This window comes from Juglans regia, chromosome 13 (genome assembly GCF_001411555.2).
Source record: "Juglans regia cultivar Chandler chromosome 13, Walnut 2.0, whole genome shotgun sequence".
Lineage (NCBI taxonomy): Eukaryota > Viridiplantae > Streptophyta > Magnoliopsida > Fagales > Juglandaceae > Juglans > Juglans regia.
The window spans coordinates 24048329-24068842 of record NC_049913.1 but is presented as its reverse complement, the minus strand read 5'-3'; the positions used below and the strand labels follow the sequence as shown (position 1 = coordinate 24068842).

At 36.8% G+C, this 20514-nt stretch overlaps 3 protein-coding genes across 11 annotated transcripts; 1 reads left to right on the top strand and 2 right to left on the bottom strand.

The window, feature by feature from the left end:
* The first annotated feature begins 1071 nt into the window (after positions 1 to 1071).
* Positions 1072 to 11692, top strand: LOC108988511 (trihelix transcription factor GT-1-like). Of its 9 annotated transcripts, none has more exons than XM_035684451.1 (6): positions 1072 to 1882; positions 3921 to 3959; positions 10247 to 10393; positions 10637 to 10861; positions 11005 to 11052; positions 11175 to 11278. In XM_035684451.1, the coding sequence occupies exons 1-6, from the start codon at positions 1345 to 1347 to the stop codon at positions 11189 to 11191; spliced, it is 1014 nt and encodes a 337-aa protein (XP_035540344.1). In that variant the 5' UTR covers positions 1072 to 1344; the 3' UTR covers positions 11192 to 11278. The 9 variants fall into 9 exon arrangements, with proteins under 9 accessions (XP_035540344.1, XP_018817330.1, XP_035540345.1 ...); XM_018961785.2 differs by having other exon boundaries at positions 1073 to 1882; positions 11019 to 11052; positions 11175 to 11692; XM_035684452.1 differs by having other exon boundaries at positions 1073 to 1882; positions 11019 to 11052; positions 11198 to 11312.
* A 2448-nt stretch (positions 11693 to 14140) lies between these two features.
* On the bottom strand, positions 14141 to 16542 carry LOC108988469 (mitotic spindle checkpoint protein MAD2). Its single transcript, XM_035684454.1, has 7 exons — positions 16107 to 16542; positions 15951 to 15966; positions 15718 to 15848; positions 14966 to 15086; positions 14780 to 14883; positions 14576 to 14697; positions 14141 to 14478 (listed from the first exon to the last, which is right to left on the bottom strand). Exons 1-7 carry the CDS (start codon positions 16177 to 16179, stop codon positions 14422 to 14424), a joined length of 624 nt encoding a protein of 207 aa, XP_035540347.1. The 5' UTR covers positions 16180 to 16542; the 3' UTR covers positions 14141 to 14421.
* A 1175-nt stretch (positions 16543 to 17717) lies between these two features.
* On the bottom strand, positions 17718 to 19729 carry LOC118344233. Its single transcript, XM_035684363.1, has 4 exons — positions 19226 to 19729; positions 18473 to 18676; positions 18187 to 18364; positions 17718 to 18007 (listed from the first exon to the last, which is right to left on the bottom strand). Exons 1-4 carry the CDS (start codon positions 19727 to 19729, stop codon positions 17718 to 17720), a joined length of 1176 nt encoding a protein of 391 aa, XP_035540256.1.
* Positions 19730 to 20514: the final 785 nt, after the last annotated feature.

Sequence of the window (20514 nt, the reverse complement as noted above, 5' to 3'; positions counted from 1 at the left end):
TTTCTGGAAGAGTTCAAAGCTCTCAGCTTTGGAAACCAGATCGGCGAAACAGGGGAGAGGGGTTTGGGCCATTTGTGCGGATGAGAAGCTTGTGAAATCAGACCCAAGGCCTCGAAGAAACCAGTGGGATTTATCAGTGCCATCAACGGGACGGCCAATGGCGTGAAGCTGATCACAGAGGGATTTGAAGGTGCGGGCATACTCAGAGACAGTGCGTGCCCCGCGTTTCATCAGCTGAAGATCGTCTTTGAGACGAATTTCTCTGGCTTTGGAGCGATGGCTGAAGGAGTTTTCAAGAGCAAGCCAAACCTCACGTGAGGTGGAGAGACCGACTACCTCAGCCATGGCTTCTTCGGTGAGGGAGGAGAGTAACAAGCTTAGGAGGCGTTGGTCAGTTTGTTTCCACGCCAGGTGTTTGGGATTTGGTGTCTCAGAGTTGGAGGGATGAAAACGTGGGGGAGGTTCAAGGGTGCCGTCCACATGGGCTAACAACTCTTGGCTCTCAAGTAGGGGAAGTAATTGGCTTTTCCACAAGAGGTAATTGGAGGAGGAAAGCTTGATGGTGACCATGTGGATCATGGTGTTGAAGGGAAGAAGGGTGGGGTTGGGTTCGGCAGCCATGAAGAAAAGAGAAAGAATTGAGGGATGTTAATCCGATGAGGCTCGTGATACCATGAGAAGATTGATCAAAAACCACCACACCTCAATCGTGGTGAGTATTCTTCTATATATTCAAGATTTACATAACGTCTAGTTTACATAAAAGGAAACAAGAATATAACGTATAATTGCATGAAAGGAAACTAGAATCAATCTATACAATGAATGTCCTAGAATTAAGGTAAATCATATTAAGCCTTGAATCAAGGGATTGTTTCCTTAACAAAAACGAATCGTTTTGTTTTTGCCGCGTAGGCCCTACTTGCACGCCGCTTGCATAGGGTGCTTGCAACAAGCTTTTCTCTTAAAAAAAAATACAGAGACTTCGTGTGCATTTCTATTTTAAGGAAAAAAAATATGTTTCAAGTTGAATCCATCTCCTCATTCTCGCTAATTATACACAAAGCTTGAACTTCACGCCTCTCTCTCTCTCTCTCTCTCTCTCTCCTGGCTGTGTTTTTCACAACTCAGACAGAAATTACACACTCCTTCAAAGTTACTGTTACGTCTGCATAAAGTGAAACCAAATATCGAAGAAAGCAATCAAAAGTATCAAACCAGCTCCAGTCCCCACAAATGAGTTTACTCTCACTCCAACTTCCACCCATCAAAATCCCCATCTCTTTCTAGACGTAAGCCACTTCTCTCTCTCTCTCTCAGACGAAGACACAAACACTGACCACCATGTACTCCGAGAAGCCCCGTCCCATCGATTTCTACAAGGAGGAAAGCACCCGCGACATGATGATCGAGGTCGTCTCCAATGGAGACCTCCCACCTCACCACCACCCTCACCCCCACCACCAGCAGATGATCCTTGGTGATAGCAGCGGCGGCGACGAGGACCACGAGGTCGAGGTCAAGGCCCCCAAGAAGCGTGCCGAGACCTGGGTCCAGGACGAGACCCGTAGCCTAATCGCTCTTCGCCGAGAGATGGACGGGTTGTTTAACACCTCTAAGTCTAACAAGCATTTATGGGAGCAGATTTCATCGAAGATGAGGGAAAAGGGTTTTGATCGTTCCCCAACAATGTGCACCGATAAGTGGAGGAACTTGCTTAAGGAATTCAAGAAGGCTAAGCATCAAGATAGGGGGAGTGGGTCGGCCAAGATGTCGTATTACAAGGAAATTGAGGAGATTTTGAGAGAGAGAAGTAAGAATGCGCAGTACAAGAGCCCCACGCCGCCTAAAGTTGATACCTATATGCAATTCTCGGATAAAGGTATAGACTTGAGCTCTGTTTCAATCTTTATTTTCGAAGAAGTAGAATTGGGTACGAACTAATAATTCGTTGTTGTAAAGAAAGTTCCTTCAAATTTATGTTTCTGGATGTAGGTTTCATTGCTATTTCAGCTGTCTATAATGTGATTGATGCATTTATGGCTATTCCGGTGCTTATGTGCTGCATTACTTCGACATAAAAGAGCTTTTGTCTTAGAATTCCGTGTGTAAAGCTTCCTGTTGTATGAAGTGATCTGATAAAGCTTTGAAATCAGTGCTTTAATTAGACTATGTTAATCTACAAGTCCCCATACACTGGTTGATAAGATATCATGGCTTCTAATTAAAACTAGAAAATGATATTCTAATTATTAAGTGGCCTTTATGGCCCCACGCCAATCCCCTCTCTAGTTGAGTTCCAAAGTGATGTAGAGTATAACCAGCGTATCATTGCAGTCCACACTCAAGGTAGCAAGCAAAAAGAGTCTTCATGTGCCTGGCTATTTTCTCAGAGTGCAGGAAGCACTTAAATAGCAATTTCAAGTGCGCCCCCCCCCCCCCCAAAAAAAAAAAAAAAAAAAAAAAAAGGAAAACAAACATCCAGTATGTCACCGGATTCTCTATATATCTTGTCGCACAATATTCCCTGATTTCGGTTGTTTCCAAATATCATATACTCTTGTGCATTGAAAGCGCCTATAAACAGATCATATAGGTTACTGGGTATGCATCTATGGATATTAGATAATGGATAGATGATATCATCCAAGTTGGATAATTTTCTCTGGCAAGTGCAAAATTCTTAGGAGTTCTTTTTTGATTTGAAATTTCTACCCCTTAATTTTTACTCTTCATTCAAATGCTATGTTGTTCTACCAATGCCCGTAGAGTTGCATTGCTAGAACGACATAGCATGTAGATATTCCATACAAGACCAATTTTCTGTGGCACATTTTCATATTATCTGTCCTAGATTATTTGACTTGATCGCATAATTTTCTTTTGATCCTTTAATACCTTGTTCACAACTTAAACTGATATCTGACAATCTGGCTATGTAGGTCAGCTTCTTCATTGAATTTAGGGCAGATTTAGAGTCTGCTTGTGTCTTGTGGTGCGCATTAGGGTAGAAGGTTGGGGTTTAAGGGTTAGGATTGTAGAACAACATCTCGAGGGTTTCTATAAAGGATTGCGCTTGGATGATACAGGATTAAAAAGTAAAGATGTCTATTTTCTAAGCAGACAGCTTGTGCAACAAGATTTGACAAGTTGAGAATGTTTAAGGGTTTATTTGGTGGGTTACCATCTTACCGTATGGAAAAAAGTTAGGGTTGAACTGTTTGAAATATCTAGTAAAAAAACTCTATTGGATTGGGCCAAACCCACCGGTACCCGTACAAACATTTTATGACTTGACTGTTAATGAAATGAAACCCAAGACTCACAATTATGGCCTACAGCTAGAAAAAACCACAAATAAATAAAAACAGATATTATTGACCCTATTAATTACCATGGACACTTGTTCTTGGATCTAAAAGGCTTCTGGCTCGATTTTTCTTTAGTTTTAGGCTTCCAATTAGGATGTTTCGTTGCAAGGATTATTTGTCTGCATATTCAACTCACTAAAACAAAAGTACTTGCCCATTTATCTTGCAACACTATCCTTAAATCTGAACCTGCAATTTTCCAAATTTAAAGCCATGCTTCTTGGCCCACCTAAGGGCATTATAGGAAGATTCTCTACTTAAATTGAAAGTTTTTATCCATTTATTTTCTTCTATTGTCATTTATATTGAACCTACATTTTTCAAAATTCAAAGTCATCCTTCTTGGCCCAACTAAGGGCATTATAGGAAGATGTTATATGTATTTTGTTTCATTAAGATGTGTGCCATTTTCAAACTCCTATCTTGGGATGGAGGGGAGTAATGCACCATGCAACCTAATTACATCTTATGATTGTATGATATGGCGTACTTATATTAGGATGTTGAGGTCTATACGATGCACTGTTTAACTATTTTGTGCTTATGCAGGGATTGAGGATGCCGGCATTTCTTTTGGACCTGTGGAAGGTATGTACATACTTGATTATCATTATATTACTTATCTAAAAAAGGAGTATTCGATTGATATTCTACTAATTTGTATTCCATGTTTCTTTCTCACCTATTTACTCTTGTTTAGATGTTCATTTTTTTTTTTTTTGTGGCTTGTGACTAGCTTAGTATCTGGAATTCTAATGGAATTTTTTGTTTATTGCCTGTTTAGTTGTAAAGCGGTAGAGAAAGAATTGAACATGCATGGGCCATGCTTCTTTAGATGGCTGTGTTGTTCAAACTTCAGTCTACCATAAGATATCTTGACTGGTTGGATGGAATTACTGCCAATAAAATAAACATATTACTAGAATGACAATGACATTATTACAAGATTGCAAGATTACAAGACATGGGATCAAGTAGGATCGAAATGGAAGTTTGGATTGAAGACGTGGTGAGGGATGCTCAGTGTGGGAATGCTTCCAATGACATTATTGAAGGTGGCCCATCTAGGACTTGTGTAACACCCCCTTTCCAATAAGGTTAGGAATGCTACATGGCACTTTCCATAGCACCAGCTAATAAGAGTTCTATGAACAATATAGATTTCAAACACTATTGATCACTTAACGAAACCTTGAAATAATATAAGAATAGAATTCAGCACGTTCAGATTTAGAAAAAATCATAATGTCATATAATTATCCTAAATGAATAGCCTAAGTTAGTTTCACTAAGTCATTGTCTCCTCTATTGACTTTGGCTTGCATACTCATTGTGATCGTTACTTGAGACATTAAAAACATAAAAACAGAATGAGTTGAATACTAATTAAATGGCATATCATACAGTAAAAGGAGTTGTAAACATACTTTTATCTTTGAAAAGGATTGATAGAACATTGTATACACAATTTTGTTTTTAACTTTTGGGTAGCCAACACACCTTTACACCCTGTGTCATGGCTGACAATCATAAAAATGAGTAGGAAATATCACATCATGCAGTAAAAGGAGTTGTAAACATAATTATGAAAAGGATCTACAAAATATTTTACATATGATAAAAAAAATTTCTGTGATCCTTTTGGGTGGCCAATGCACATTTACATCCTATGTTAGGGTTGGAGATTGCAAAGATCTCGATTCTGTTTCCATGACCACTTGTGAAAATCACATATGAGGCCTGATAGCACTAGATAAACAATGGGTTACTCAAGTGGGTAAGCCTCCACAATACATTGATGGTTGCCATTGCTTTTTGCCTCAATACCATTGTACATCATGATACGACCAAACCACCACAGTTCATACATTGATGTTTGCCCCTGCTTTTTAATCCAGTATCACTGATTCACTGCACATAATCATGCAACTAAAACGTTTTTAAAACATTCATACATTCATGCATCATAATTCATTCATTTAATTAATTCTTTAGCTTTCATTAATGAACATTTTCAAAATGTTTATAACATGAGCACATGCAGTACATATAATGCTTCTGTTCATAACATATCATATAATAGATGCTATCACATTTGTAAACCATCAATCTTTGATATTTGTTAAACAATGCTTCCAATAGTTTTGTACAGATTTGGTTTCTCCCCTTTTAAACTTGGCACTACCCGGATACATAAACAGTCCATGTCGGGTCAACCTGTGAAACATGCGTGTTGAGATCGGGGGGTTGATTTACTTGTTTAATGATTCATGTCGGGTTCAAGTTGACTTGGAAATAACTGACACACCATGATCCAATTAACAGCCCAAGACTCGAATGTCATAATCAGGCTTATTTAAGGAGAAAGCAGCCCATCTATGTCTCCGGAAGTTCATTTAGCAGCCCTACAGTCTATGTATTTCACCTTCTAATCACTTAACTCTACAAAAATTTAGCAAGATAGCCTGTAGGATTGAATAAAGACTCTTACCTAATAGAATAAAATGAAGAGTGGTTGGGTATTGAGTACTTGATGAGTTATGGTGTGAAATATTGGATCTTGCATTGACTTTGATGACAAAACTGCTGTAGAAATCTAATAGATGATTATTTGATTTCTAAATTTAATTCTTGATGTAAGGACTTGAGACAACTTGAAGAAAACTTGTCAAAATACCACATGAATGCCTACAGTTAAGGTTTATGTCAAGGCAGGTGAAGGGCTGCGACTTTAGAAAATCTTTGAGTTGTGGGGCTGAAATTCAAGAAATATTTGTTTTGAAGTGGGTGATGGATCCAAAATCAAATTTTGGCATGATGTATGGTGTGGCAATATGACACTTAAGGAAATTTATCCACAAGTTTATGGTATAGTTATATTCTGTGTACTGGGCTATGCCTTATACTATGAATAAAATTTTACTTATAAATTTTTTTTTATGGTATAGCAAGAATGAAAGAAACCTCAATTACAGACCTCTTAATCCTATCTAGTGTTACTCCCCAATGGAATTTTACATTCCTCAGAGATGCACAAGATTGGGAAGTTGACACTTTTTCGGAGTTCTATGATCTAGTGTACTCTACTCGTTTGATGGGTTAGGTCGAACACAATATTTTTTGTGCCCCTCTAAGAAAGGAAAGTTCACAGGCCGCTCTTTCTACCAAGACATGACAACGCACAAAATTCGCTCCGACTAGGGATACGCATGAATGCTAGAGCAATCTGTTCCCATGGAAGCATATTTGGAAGACAAAGGCACTCCTACGGGCAATATTTTTTGTATGAATGGCTTCCTTGGCGAAGATCCACACACTAGACTACTAACGGAAATGTCGAATCATGGTCACAGATTGTTGTATGTGCAAAAAGAGTAGAGAGTCCGTCGACTATCTACTACTTCATTGTGATATTGCCATGACATTGCAGAATAAAATCTTTGCTCGGATGAGATTAGCTTGCCTGATGCTGAGAAGGGTAATCGACCTCCTAGCTTCTTGGAGAGGCAATTGGGGCAACTCTCAGATTGCAACAATATGGAAGATGGCTCCAATATGTTTATGTTGATGTTTTTGAAGGGTGAAGAATGAAAGAAGCTTTGAAGATTGAGAGCAGTCAATGGATGAGCTTAGAAATTTCTTTTTCAATACTTTACTCCATTAGTTGATTGCAATTGGTTTTCATGGCATGACTTTGAATTCCTTGTATCTTTAAACTAGCACGCTTAGGTGTTGCTCTTGTATATGTCCCGTATACTTGGGCTCTTGCCTATTCGTATAATCAATAAAATTTTGTTTACCGATAAAAAAAATATCTCAAATTCTAATTATAACTCAAATTGAATTAAAAATCTATCTAAAATACAGAATAAAAGTGATTCAGCCATGTTCGTTTGACCAAGACTCGAGTGAGGTCTCAAGCGAGTTCTCCGCCAGATTCCAGCTCAATTGAACTTTGAGCAAGAGTTGAGCGAACTCTCGGGTTGAGCCATTCTTGTGCAGTTTTCTTCTCCTTCCAAGCCATTTTATCCTCTATGCCCTTGATAGCCATGCAACCTGTATCACCTATGTTTCTATATCATTCGTTTTCAGATTACTCTTACAAACCCATGGGCCATGAGGCATTGGTGGTTTGTCGAAGATTTTGGCTAGAGTTGTCTGTTAAATATTTGTGCTTTAGAGTTTGCACCCATGGGTAGTAGAGTGTTCAAGTGACCACCTAAGTTTAGCAGTGTGGGCTCTATTAATGTCATACATTCTTCTCAGTCCTAGGCTCTTGCTCTCCCTAGATAGACATAGTATCCCATGATTTGGAGGTAAATACCCCTTTTCGTAGAGCCCCCACCAAAAGTTTTGAACATTTTATCAAGGAAGTTGCATACTATTATGGAAGCAGGAAGGTGGTCATAATATAGGTTGGGAGTTGCTAAAGCAACTAAGGGATATGACTTGCCTTCCATCCTGCTATCTTGCTTTGGGATTTGTCTACAATCTCAGCCCAAGTTTTGTTTTTTGACCTGCCTATGAAGATTGTCTGAATGGCCTGCAGGGACAAAGTTTTGATGAAATACTAGATTTGATAGGATTAATATTTTTTGCTTTGACAATTGATTGGAAAGTGTTCAAGATAGTTCCAGCCTCTTGTTTTGTTGGATGACCGAATACGATCTCATCAGATTGAGGTTGCTACTCAATGTGATATGGCTGAAGCAGATTTGCTTACTTCAATGCTGTGCAAACACAGTTGATCCATTCCTCGAGTAGTAAACTTGAAAACTTGCAAGAACTTCTGATCCAATGATTTAAAGAAAAGGTGAGAGAGGATCACCTGTCTTAATCCTCTAGAAGACTTGATGAGACCGAACAGGCTTCCATTTAGCATGATGGCATACATGGGCATGGAAATGCACTGGTGGATCCAGTTGATACATGTGTCTTTGAAGCCAAAGTTTTTGAGAACTTTCAAGATAAAGCTCCATTTCATCTTGTCGTAGGCTTTTTCCATATCCACCTTGACTGCCATTAGGCCCCCTGTCCCTTTTTTGTGTTTCATTATGTGGAATATTTCATGGGCCAAGATGGAATTGTCTTGGATGAATGCAAATTGTGTTGGAGAGAGAATCTTATGGAGGACTGTTTTGGCTAGGATATTACATATTACCTTATAAATGGCATTGCACAGTTAGGTTGGTAGTGGCTTGCTGTGGTGGAATTTTTGGTTCAATGAATTATGTGTATGGTTGAGCTCGTTTAACAGGCAACCGCTTCTGAAAAAATTCTTGATTGTTGCTGTGATGTCATTTTTGACAATTTGCCGGTAGGGCTTGTAAAACAAAGCCGCAGTGCCATCTAAGTCTGCTGCCTTTGTTGCTCCCATTTGGAAAGATAACTTTTCTATTCTCCTCGTTGTTAGGAATTGAGTAGGGCATTCCATTGTCCATAGTCTTCCTGAGTGATTTCCTCCCTTAAAATCTCATCAAGGTTATTTGGAGTTGGTGGGTTTGTTGGTTGTCTGAGATCTATGCCAGGTTTGAGAAAAATCACTTGCGTTCACTCTCCATCGGATGATAGTGGATAAATGAAAGAGTTTAAATTGAGATCTCGACTCATCAACCAAGTTACGCTTGAATTTTGTTTCCATTGAGCTCATCTCGCTTCAATTGTTCTTGTAATTCTGACTGGAGTTGGAGTTCCTTGGACTTGTTTTCAGTCGTTGGGTCTTTATCCTGGATCTGGTTTGTGTTTGACCAAAATATTCATTGTTCCACAACCTGAGTGCCCTTTCGAACGTACGAATTGTAAATTTTACCATAGATGTTGAAGGTCCCTCTGTATCTCAATCCTATGAACTGTATCTCAAGTCTGAGAATAGATCTTTGGTCTTCCGTTGTCACTTAATGATGATCTAGTTTTTGCAGAAGTTTCTTTGCTATCATTTTTTCACTTATTTCATTTTTCAACTCTACAATCAGAGAACTGGAGTATCCTTTTCGAGGGAAGTAAAGCAAGTTGAGAAATGTTTGTGAAGAGGACAACAGATATGGGCAGAAATGATTTATTGAGGGTGTCACTTTGGAAGCCTTTTATAGACTTGTGCAGTTTGTGAGTAAGACATGATCTCTGTATAGGATATAGCAGTGCAATGCCAACACATGGTACACTGTATTTTATGTCTCTGTTGTCTATCCTCTGCAAATACTGAACGATTTTGCTAGAACATTTATTAGAGCATACTTAGAAATGTATTTATGAAAGATCTCTTGGTTCTTTTCTCTCTTTTGGGAACATCCCATTACACAATAAACTTGGTGTTAAAGGAAACGAAGAAGAATCATAAAAAAGGTTGTATTAATTGCGCCTACCATGGACTAGGCTAACTAGGGGTGGAGGTTGCAAGTGAGTAGATATTTTAATCCTCTCTTTGCATATGTTTTTTAGGCCTATTCCACTTCAGTAATCCAAAAAACAGTCCATGAAGGTCCATAGAGAGGAAACTGGGTCGAGAACTCTCATGCATTTTTCAGAGTTTCACCTTGTCTTTGATAATTCCCTATTTATATCATGTGTGGATCATACAAGCTGAGACCTGAAGAATTTGAATCAAAGCAGTCATCTGAATTCTCTGTATCTCTGGTTCATGTGTTAGATTCTGTTCGGACAATCTTGTTTCTGTGTCCTTATCAATATTTGTACCCCATAACTAAGTTTAACTGATAGAGAGAGATAGGGAGGAGAAAACTGGAGATTTCTTTATTAACTTTGATAAATTCATTTGTATTCTATTCTTTCTGCTGTTATGGCACTTTCATATCTTGCGTTTCCTTAATCTTGTTAACTGTTTATCTCAGAGAAAAATGTGTTTCCTCCTGTTTAAGTTCTTTCGTGTGCAGCCACTGGCAGGCCAACACTCAATCTGGAGAGACGTTTAGATCATGATGGACATCCTCTTGCCATTACCACCGCTGATGCAGTTGCAGCAGCAGCAACTGCTCCATGGAATTGGAGAGAGACCCCTGGAAATGGTAACTTTGCTGTTAAATGCGACTTTTTTTTTCATCACTTTCTTTTACTCAAAAAAAAAAAAAAAAAATTGTAATCGCTTTTTGTCTATCGATGAGTGCCCTCCACCTGACATGCTCAAGTGAGTGTGATCAAGGCCCAGTACTATGAATCATGGGATCTTCACTCGTTTTTTCAAGTGGACAATACAAAACTAATGACATCTCTATGTTAATGCTGTTATTCTCTGTTCCCTTTTTTGGCAGGTGGGGAGAGTCAGTCATATTGTGGAAGGGTCATATCAGTCAAGTGGGGGGATTACACTAGAAGAATTGGTATTGATGGCACTGCAGAAGCCATCAAGGAGGCAATTAAATGTGCTTTTGGGTTAAGAACTAAACGCTCCTTTTGGTTGGAGGATGAGGACCAGATAGTCCGAAGCCTTGACCGGGATATGCCTTTGGGGAATTATATGCTTCATCTTGATGAAGGTACAGTGATCTGTGCATGATGAAAAAAATATGTTGAAAGGTGGTAGTTTTTTCTTACTGGAATTAATTATCATAACCTGTCTTTGTCCCACCCTTCAAAGATCTCTATATTGCTAATATGAAATCTTTTTGTTCTAACCAAGTACGTACACTACAGCCATATGCCTGGCATAATGAAGTACTTATAAGAGGTATAGATTGTAACTTGGTTGATGAGTTGATGTAATTTTTTTGTCCCCTTTTTGTACAAGTTTTTGCTAAGCATTTTTCTTTTTCTCTTTTTTCCCCTTTCTTTTTGGTTGGGGCTAAGCAGAAAGGTTGAACTCCTAATTGCAGGATTGGCAATAAAAGTGTGCCTTTATGACGACACTGAAGAGAAGATTTTTTACACTGAAGATGATTACCGTAGTTTTCTGTCCAACCGGGGCTGGTCATGTCTGAGGGAGTTTGATGGGTATAGAAACATCGATAATATGGACGATCTTCGGCCTGGTGCAATATACCGTGGCATGAGTTGAAGACAGGTACGTCATCATCATCGTCATGGGGATTTCGTTACTCTGTTTCAATCTTGATGTAGGTTCGTCACTGGTTCGAAACAGTCTTGCTCAGTTGTGTATAAATGTTATTCCCCCCACTTTTATTTGCTTCAATGCAGTGGAGGGAATTTGTTGTGCTGTTTCTTGATACAAGCGCTGTACTAATCAAGAACAATGTTGCTCAATATGCATATGTTCATAGGACATGGAAAAGCCCATTACAAATCTGTAAATATTTTACTATTCAACACTTAAGTCTGAGTATTCTAAGAGCTAAGGCAGTTCTAGGGTTTCCCAAACCATCTTCTTCTATACCTTGAAATATAGTAATAAACGTACTTGTCTAGCAAAAATAGAACATGTTTCAAGCATGGACAATTTCTGAAAGCATGAAGGACTTGGATCAATTTATTCTTTTGATAAACTTTTCAAACCTTATAATGAAATGAGAAAGTGATATTTCAAATTCCAGGGAATGTACTAGGTCATCTACTTGTCCTAAAGCCAAACTCCGTGGGTCATCAAGTAACACTGAAAGAGATTGATTTTTTGGAGCCTCCTTTCTAGATACAAAGTTCATGACTTCTCTCTCGAATGCTTACATGAAGGGAACAACCTGGGAAAACTAATAGATATAGATCTGGAGTGCCTTATTGATGTATGATATGGTGATTTCCTGAGACTTAGAGCTGCCATTGATGTGGTGAATTCTTAGTCCATGTTTGGGAAGTGAGAATCTCATCTCAAATATTTTCATATTTTCCTTGTCAAACATCACTCAATCCACAAAACACTTTTTAATTTCAAATTTTCAGTTTTTTCATCTAATCATTACCTATCACACAACTTTTCCAAATTTTTGAATAATAATAAAAAAAAAAAAAATACAATTTTTTAAAATTTCAAAATAAAAATTATATTCAAAAAAGTTTTTAATTTATAATTTTTTTATATTTAACATTTTCTCTTTCTTTTTTCAAAAGCTAATAAAATATCTTAATTCAAACCATTTCACTATTATTTACAGAATTATCATATTATCTCTCATTACTTACCCAAACATGCCCATAATCTCCTAAGTTTAGTTTGGTTCTGGTTTCCTCTCGAAGAAGGCTACTCTCAGGGCTCAACCGAAGCACGGACGTCTATGTGAGTTCTACTCTTTTTCAGTGGCTGAATCGAACATAAACAATAAAGGAGATTTCAAGCTCTAAAAACATGTGAAGCTCAGTCTAATAATGTGTTTGATGCATTTTTCTGTCGAGGTTGGAAGCTAACAGGCCCACTGAGGGGTTGGACGGTGGTCCAATAATGGTTGGAGCACTAAGATCTAAACAGTAAATAAAAAAAGATTAACATTAAGATTTACGTGATTTGACATTATGTGTACGGGTCTTTTACTGTACAGGTGCACACTTTTACCTAACATCAATAATGAAAAATGGGAAGATGAGGAAAATGTCTATATTTTCCTAATTTCACTTGTATTTATGCACACTCTCGGTGCACACTTGTCTCGTAAACTAATTTCATGATCTACTTACACAATGTGTTTCATGTATCAACTTTGAAGAAGAGTTTCGGAGAAAAACAACCAGTAATTATGAAGTCCAATGAGATTTAGCTTCAACACAACTTGTCTTCCGATTCCTTAACAGGAGTTAAGGAATCGGAATATACCCCTAGTGAAAGTGCTCTGGAACAACCCGGAATTCGAAGAAACAACTTGAGAATGAGAGGATACAATGAAAAGTGAATATCCCCATTTGTTTGTAGCTTAAGAACCTTTAATTATGTGATATGTGTATTGGATGTATGCATATGCCGCGATTGTGTTATTCTATAAGAAATTGTCTGTTTCGTGCTTGCATGTTAAGTATGCACCTATTGTGGACCTATGACCCTTGAAACGGGGAATGACACGAACTAGAAGGACCAACCTCTTGTGTAAAAAAAAGTAGATCTCACTGATAAAATATAGTGTTTTTTTTACATTTTTTTAGGTGGGGTCGATTTTTTTAGAGGAGATGATGATGATGTTGTATGTCTTATCTATTTGAGACTTGTACAATCAAATCTATTTAAAAAAATATATTAATTTTTTTTCTTTGAATTCTCCAAATATTTTCGATAAAAAATTATTTTGAATGCATTTTCTATGATGAAATAAGTTACACTTTCAACAACAAATTAAACAACAAATTAATGATTAAGGAAGTATTTTTTTAATGATGTGAATTTTTTATTTTTTTTAAAAATGTTTATGATGATGATTAAAAAAATACATAAAAAAAATAAAAAAATAAAAAAATAAAATGCACCATTCGGGACATCTTTCGAGGCAAGTTTACGATGACTGTAGCACCACTCTTTTGGGATCGATTGAGGAAAATAAAGAGGGATGGATATATTACTAGATATAAAGAAACTATTTACAAGAGAAACAATCTTCATATCTGGCAATTACTTGCCTTGACAAACGTGGAATATTCTAAAAAATAAAAATTACTTATCTACTAAAAGTCTAAAAGTTCTAAAGTATTACTACCATATATATATATAGATTTACTACCATATATATATATAAGTATTAATTAGTATTACTACCATATATTAAAGATATTATTTTATTTTGCACTTAATTTAGATTCAACAAGAAGACATTCTATAAGATTTGATGATACAAGAGAAACAAGATGAAAATGATTTAAAGAGAAACAATGCACTATTCTGAGATGGCAATCTTCTTAGATGGCAAATTCTGAAAAAGGAAAAATTACCTTGGATATCATATCTCTCATTAATGATATTATGATGGAAAACGAATCAGCCAGAGAAAGCAAGCAAGCAAGACAATGCGCGCATTGCATTTCTTCTACAGCCCACACACACACAAAATAAATGGACATTTTATTCAAAATGTGAATAAAAGATTCACAATATCCACTCAAGTCAACAAGGGGGAGGAAAAAGCACAAACAAACAAATTGGCAACAAAGCAAGTGTTGAATGAATGAATCTCTACTGCTCGTCCCATTCGTCGTTCTTGTACGAAACAAGCGTGTCAACCTTGTGAATCTGCACAACCCACCAAAAAATGACTTTTCCAACCAGAAATTCTCGTCTCAATCAGATAAAATAATATATACAAGTTCATGGTGTGTGTCTCTCTCACCTTGGTATCAAATGAATGCAATTTGACCATTTGTGGATTTGCTATGAGTTTGGGGTCGCTCTCAATCCAAGTGAATGGGACTGCAACGTCTTTATCAGTGTATGCCAACACATCAAACACACCTATAAAACAAAGGAATTTGATTTGAATAATCACAAAGAATAATCGAAATTAGAGTGGAAGAAAGTCCCAAGTCTTTTGTACATGGTTCGTCGAGGCATGGCAAGTAGGTAATGCTTGAAGCAATCTGCCGCATGATAGCTTGAATCTCTCTCATGATTTCCTTGTCACTCTTCTCCCTTGAGACACTGAAACATATCAAAGAATACAAAACAATGAGAATGATCGGTGATTTCTTAGCACAATGAAGAAAAAAGTTAAATTACTTACCCCTTCTCAACAACCTCGCTATCCGTCTCGATGCTAAAGTTCCACCTTTCTAGGACCTCATTGGTAGCCTTGCTCATTATTACAAGAACAATCCTCTGTAACTTTCCAGCTTCCAGCCATTCTTTTTACAAGAAATCCAAACAGTTCGGTCATTGAATTTGGACTGATGGAAACATAAAACTGATGCATGGATGCTCACAAATTGGAAGAGAATCAAACCCAACAACAATAATATTGATGATGATGATAATAAATCTTATTTCTCATTTTTTTGATATTCAGAAAGTGGGAAACAGAATGTTCGTGTTACCGAGGTTAAAAATTTAATCAAATTAGTATCCAACAGTCATAAGCTTTTGGATTAGAAAAAATCTATTCATTATCCATTTTCTTATCATCCTCTCATCATTTCATAATGTGATATTAGATGATAGGTTCACATATAAAATATAATAAATAGTCTCAAATCATCTAATACCACATCATGGATGATAAGAGAAACGATGAGAAAATGGACAATGAGCAGAATTACTCGTTGGACTAATAGTTGGATCTTTAACAGTATGTTAAGCCAAATCGTTCGGGGTTCAAATGAAAGAAACTGTCATGTCTTTTTTCAGTTACTAGAATAACATACAATCAGCCCAAAAAAAAAAAAAAAAAGCGCCTGAAGTTTTGTAGTTGGATATTTTCCCCTTTCCCAACAGTTGATTTGTATTCAAACTGAACACTGCCGGAAAGGAAGAACATACCGGAAAGCTGAGCGGTTAAGTTGGCAACGAAGGATTTGACACCCTCATCCTGAGTAAGCAGCATTGGAAGCCCATATTTTTTTACCTTGACAAAACTTTCTTCCGGATAAACTCCCCGATTATAGAGAATACTGCACAATTTTCAAGACTTAACATATATACGTCTTCAATATTAAACTGAAAAAGGCAACGTTAAAGAAAGGAAGAAGAAATTTAATACCCAATGTTGTTACCTGTTTGCAGCATACCCTGAAAGAGTAATTGCCAAAAAACACAAAAATCAGCCAACATTTATAGGAAACCTCAATACAAATAGAAAAATCGGAAAGTAAGTTAAAAAGAAAAAAAAAAGGGGATCTAAAAGATGTATAAGATACGATGAAATATACCAAAGAACTCGCTGGCAATTGCCGCTGAACCTCGAAGGGTGATGATATCTTTAGCGACTGTTCTTGAAGCCATAAAGAACCTTTCTGTGAATAGATGTTTTGGGCTAGGAGAAAACCAACTAATCGAGATTTGTACAAGAAAAGATCGGTAGCAGAAGAGGCAATTGTTCAAGATCAGTAAAAGAAGAGCGAAGCGCACAGACTAAGGTTTCTCTTTTTCTTTTTTTCAAATTGATCGGTACAAAAAAATTGGATAATTTTTGTAAGGGTTTCTTTTTGTTCAATCTTGCAAAAAAAAAAAAAAAAATGGTGAGAGCTCTATTAGTTTAAAGATCAAAGGGAGGAAGGGTTTTGTTCATTCAAAGAAGATGCTAAACACGAAGATCGCGAAAGACTAAAGGCTGTGCAGAAATAGATTATAGTCTATGAAGAAATGGTAGCAAAAGCTGGCAACGGCCACTTCCTTTTAGCCTCTGGTTCATTATCGAGGCCAACGGTAACATTTTGAATTTGCGCCTTTAACGGTAGCAAAGCGGAGCGGACTTTCCATTGCATTTGCTGTGTGCATAGCATCACGGTACGTGCGTGTGCACACGATCTTGCCCTTGTCAACATTTTTTTTATTATAAAATTGTGAAATATTTTATTTAAGTTCTAATCTTACAAAATGGATGGGTTACGTTACTCATCATCCCACACTATATATTATATATATTTTAAAATTTTTTATATTTATTTTTTATTTTAATTTATTTTTATTAAATTAGTTAAGTTATTCTACTCATCATTCATACACTACATGTTATAAGAAAAAAATTAAAAGATATGTGGTGCATGGTGTGTAGGATACTAAATATAATAATACTTTTTATTATAAGATTGATATAATGTACTACATTAAATTACGTTAGCGTGTAAATATTTTATATAAGATTTGTGTATGAATTTAATGCTTCTTTTTTGCATCCCAAACTATGATTATTTTTTATTTGTTTATCTATCCAATTGACTGAATAAATAGAATCTTTGTTTCTTTAGAGAAATAGAAATGAAATAAAGTTTACATGAATCTTACAAAATAAAATTTAGATGATAACATTTATTTATTTATTAAAGAGTTGGGGCCACATGTCTAAGAGTGACCACTCCTCAATTTTATTCATAAACCCTCACTTATAGTGGATGAATACTGTGATTATAACAATACACTTGGAAGATTACAAGATATGAATAAAAGAACACCCAAAACCCAAGTGTCAAAAACAACCTTATACTCTATAACCAAAATCCAACAAGAACATGAAAAAATATTATAAGAAAAACAACAACAAACAAAATTAAGCAAATCTAACATGAGGAAGACCCATTTTGTTCGTCTTCAACATTTCTTTTAGTAAATGTGGAAGTAAAGAGAAATCCTCCCATATAAATCCACATGAGCATTGCCTTGTCTATACACATGAGAAATATAATAGTTCAATATTCCAAGAATCTCACGAATTTCTTCCCAGAAATATTCAAAAAACCATAGACTACAATGAGATTTTAGCACCCACTGGAAAACAATTATAGAATCAAGCTCAATATCAACATTAATTAGATTTAGGCTTTTCACAGTCCGTAATCCAAAAGGAGCCCCATCCCTTCGGCATAGTTACTTGATCCGATGCCAATATGTTCTGCAAAACATCTAATCAACTTCCCACTATGATCTCTTATTACCCTTCTAGCACCCAAACGGCCCAGATTGCCTAATGAACTGCCATCCACATTTAGCTTCACACGATCTTGAATAGGTTGAAGCCACTTGACAATGTGCATAGATTTTGTTTTCGGTGGTTTAATAGGAATATTGAGGCTTTGTAAAATAACCTCATCATCATGAGATATTGTGGACGTACCTGCTTTCAATTTTTCAACCACTCGTCCGATCTAATATAAAATCTCCTGCCAAACTGCACTAATTGAGTTGTAGAGACCTTCCATACGACATTTACATCTTCTAATCCAGAGTCGCCAGGTGATAATCATAGGAATAAATCCCAAAAGTTGGCCAAATTGAGAACGCTTAGAAGCTTACCGAACCACATGGAAATAGTGTTATGCCAATCTTGCCTAGGAACATAATTCAAACAAACAAGCACAACGGCTTTCTTCCATATCTCTTGAACAAAATCCCCGCCTGCCAAAGCATGGTTTTGATCTTCATAGCCGCCATTAACACAACAATCACACTTGGAGGCAATGTAAATGCCCACCTTTCTCAATGAATCATCAAGACTTAATGGAAAATTGAAAGCCTTCCAAACAATAATAGAAATATTATGAGGCAAAATAGAAATCCAAACCCAGGATGACCACTGTACCTTGGGAGATCGAACTCTCAGAATGTCCCATGCATTATGAGTAGAAAATTTACCATCAGAATTACCTGTCCACACTAAAATGTCTTCCCCTACTTTAGCATTACAAAGCGTACGGAGAATAACAACCGAATGTCTCTCCCCAATTAATCTTTGAATCAAAGAGACATCCCACCCAGACTCCACTCTACAGTCCTTCACTCTAAGCTTTGGACAATCAGAAATGAAAACTATTCACAAAGTGGGCCCTCCTCAAGCCAATTGTCCCTCCAAAAGGAAATATTGCCATCCTTTAGTTTCCATTTGGAGTTTTTTAGAACCTCTGACATGCAAGACATAATACTTTTCCAAAATCTACTTCATTTTGCTTGGTGGACAAGAGAAATATGATTATCTATTATGTATTTGCCCCGAAAGAAATTCGACCATAAGGAGTCCTCCTTAATGACTTTCCAAGCAAACTTCATATGAAGAGATTTTTGAACCTCTTTGAGGTCCTTTATACCTAACTCTCCCTCTTGACAAGGCTTGCTAATATTCTGCCAAGAACACCAATGTTTCTTTGGTTTGCCCTCCCTAGCACCCCAAAAGAAATTTGACATACATTTTTTAATCATGGTTAGGACTGATGAAGGAGCATGAATAATAGAGAGAGTGTGAATGGGAATACTTGCAACAATATGCTTAATAAGTAAGATCCCCATTAGACAAAAACTTATTTTGCCAACCCCCTACTCGGCGTCGAATCCTGCTCACCAGATCATCAAGATGAATAGCCTTAAGTCTTCTAGATATAATAGGAATGCCAAGATACTCGAACGATAAAGTACCCTTAACAAAACCAGTAATACTAAGAGTAGATCTTCTCCTATGCAAAGATATCCTCTTGGAAAAAATAAAAGAAGATTTAGCTTTACTCACTATTTGGCCCGACCAATCTTCATAGAGCTCTAAAATCTTAGAGATGGACTTCATAGATGCTTTATTCCCATTTGCAAAAATCACAATGTCATCGGCATAAAGGAGATGAGAGACAATAGGCGTACCTCGAAGGTGATAGAAAGGCAATATCTTGCCATCCAAAAAGGCTTTTTTAATCATGCGATAAAGAATCTCCTCCACCATAATAAAGAGATATGGCGAGATCGGATCGCCTTGGCGTAAACCTCGCCCAGCTGGAAAAAAACCTTTTGAAACTCCATTCATCACTACAGAGAACCACAGAGAACGAATACATTGATTTATAAGACCACAGGCCATTTCCGAGAAACTCAAGTATTTAAGAAGATGTAAAAGAAAATCCCAGTTGATACTATCATAAGCCTTGGTAATATCAATTTTCAAAACCACATTGCCCCCCGATGAGGCTTATTAATATTGTGAATCATTTTATGAGTCAAACTTATGTTATAAAAAATACTTCTTTCAGGAATAAATGCACCTTGCTCTAGAGAGATAAACTTGGAGAGAAAAGGCGAAAGACGTCTAACTAGAAGTTTGGAACAAACCTTATATATCACGGTGCACAAACTAATAGGTTTGAACTTATCAAAACCCGTTGGATGATCTATCTTTGGAATAAGGACCAAAGACGTAGTCAAATAGTATCTTGGGAGAGAGGTACCTTTAAAGAAATCTTGAATCACATCAACAACATCTTTACCAACAATATCCTAATAAGAACGGAAAAAACCCAAGCCAAATCCATCAGGACCTAAACTACTATCAACCGGGATAGAGAAAATAGTCTCTTTTATTTCTTGGATCGAAGGGAGCTTACAAAAATCAATATTATCAGGTTCAGAGAACATCAGGCTTACCAAATGAGACAAATTCGGGAGCTGACCACCTTGTTTAAAAGCAAGAAAATCAGCAAAATAATTCACAGCCTCATTGTGAATGTCTTATGGATAAATAAGCCAACGACCATCTCGGAGAGACATCTCATGTACCATAGTGTTATTCTGACTCTTCAAGGCTCGGAAGAACTGAATATTAGGATCACCATTCGACAACTAGTTTTGTTTGCATTGTTGAGCTAATCG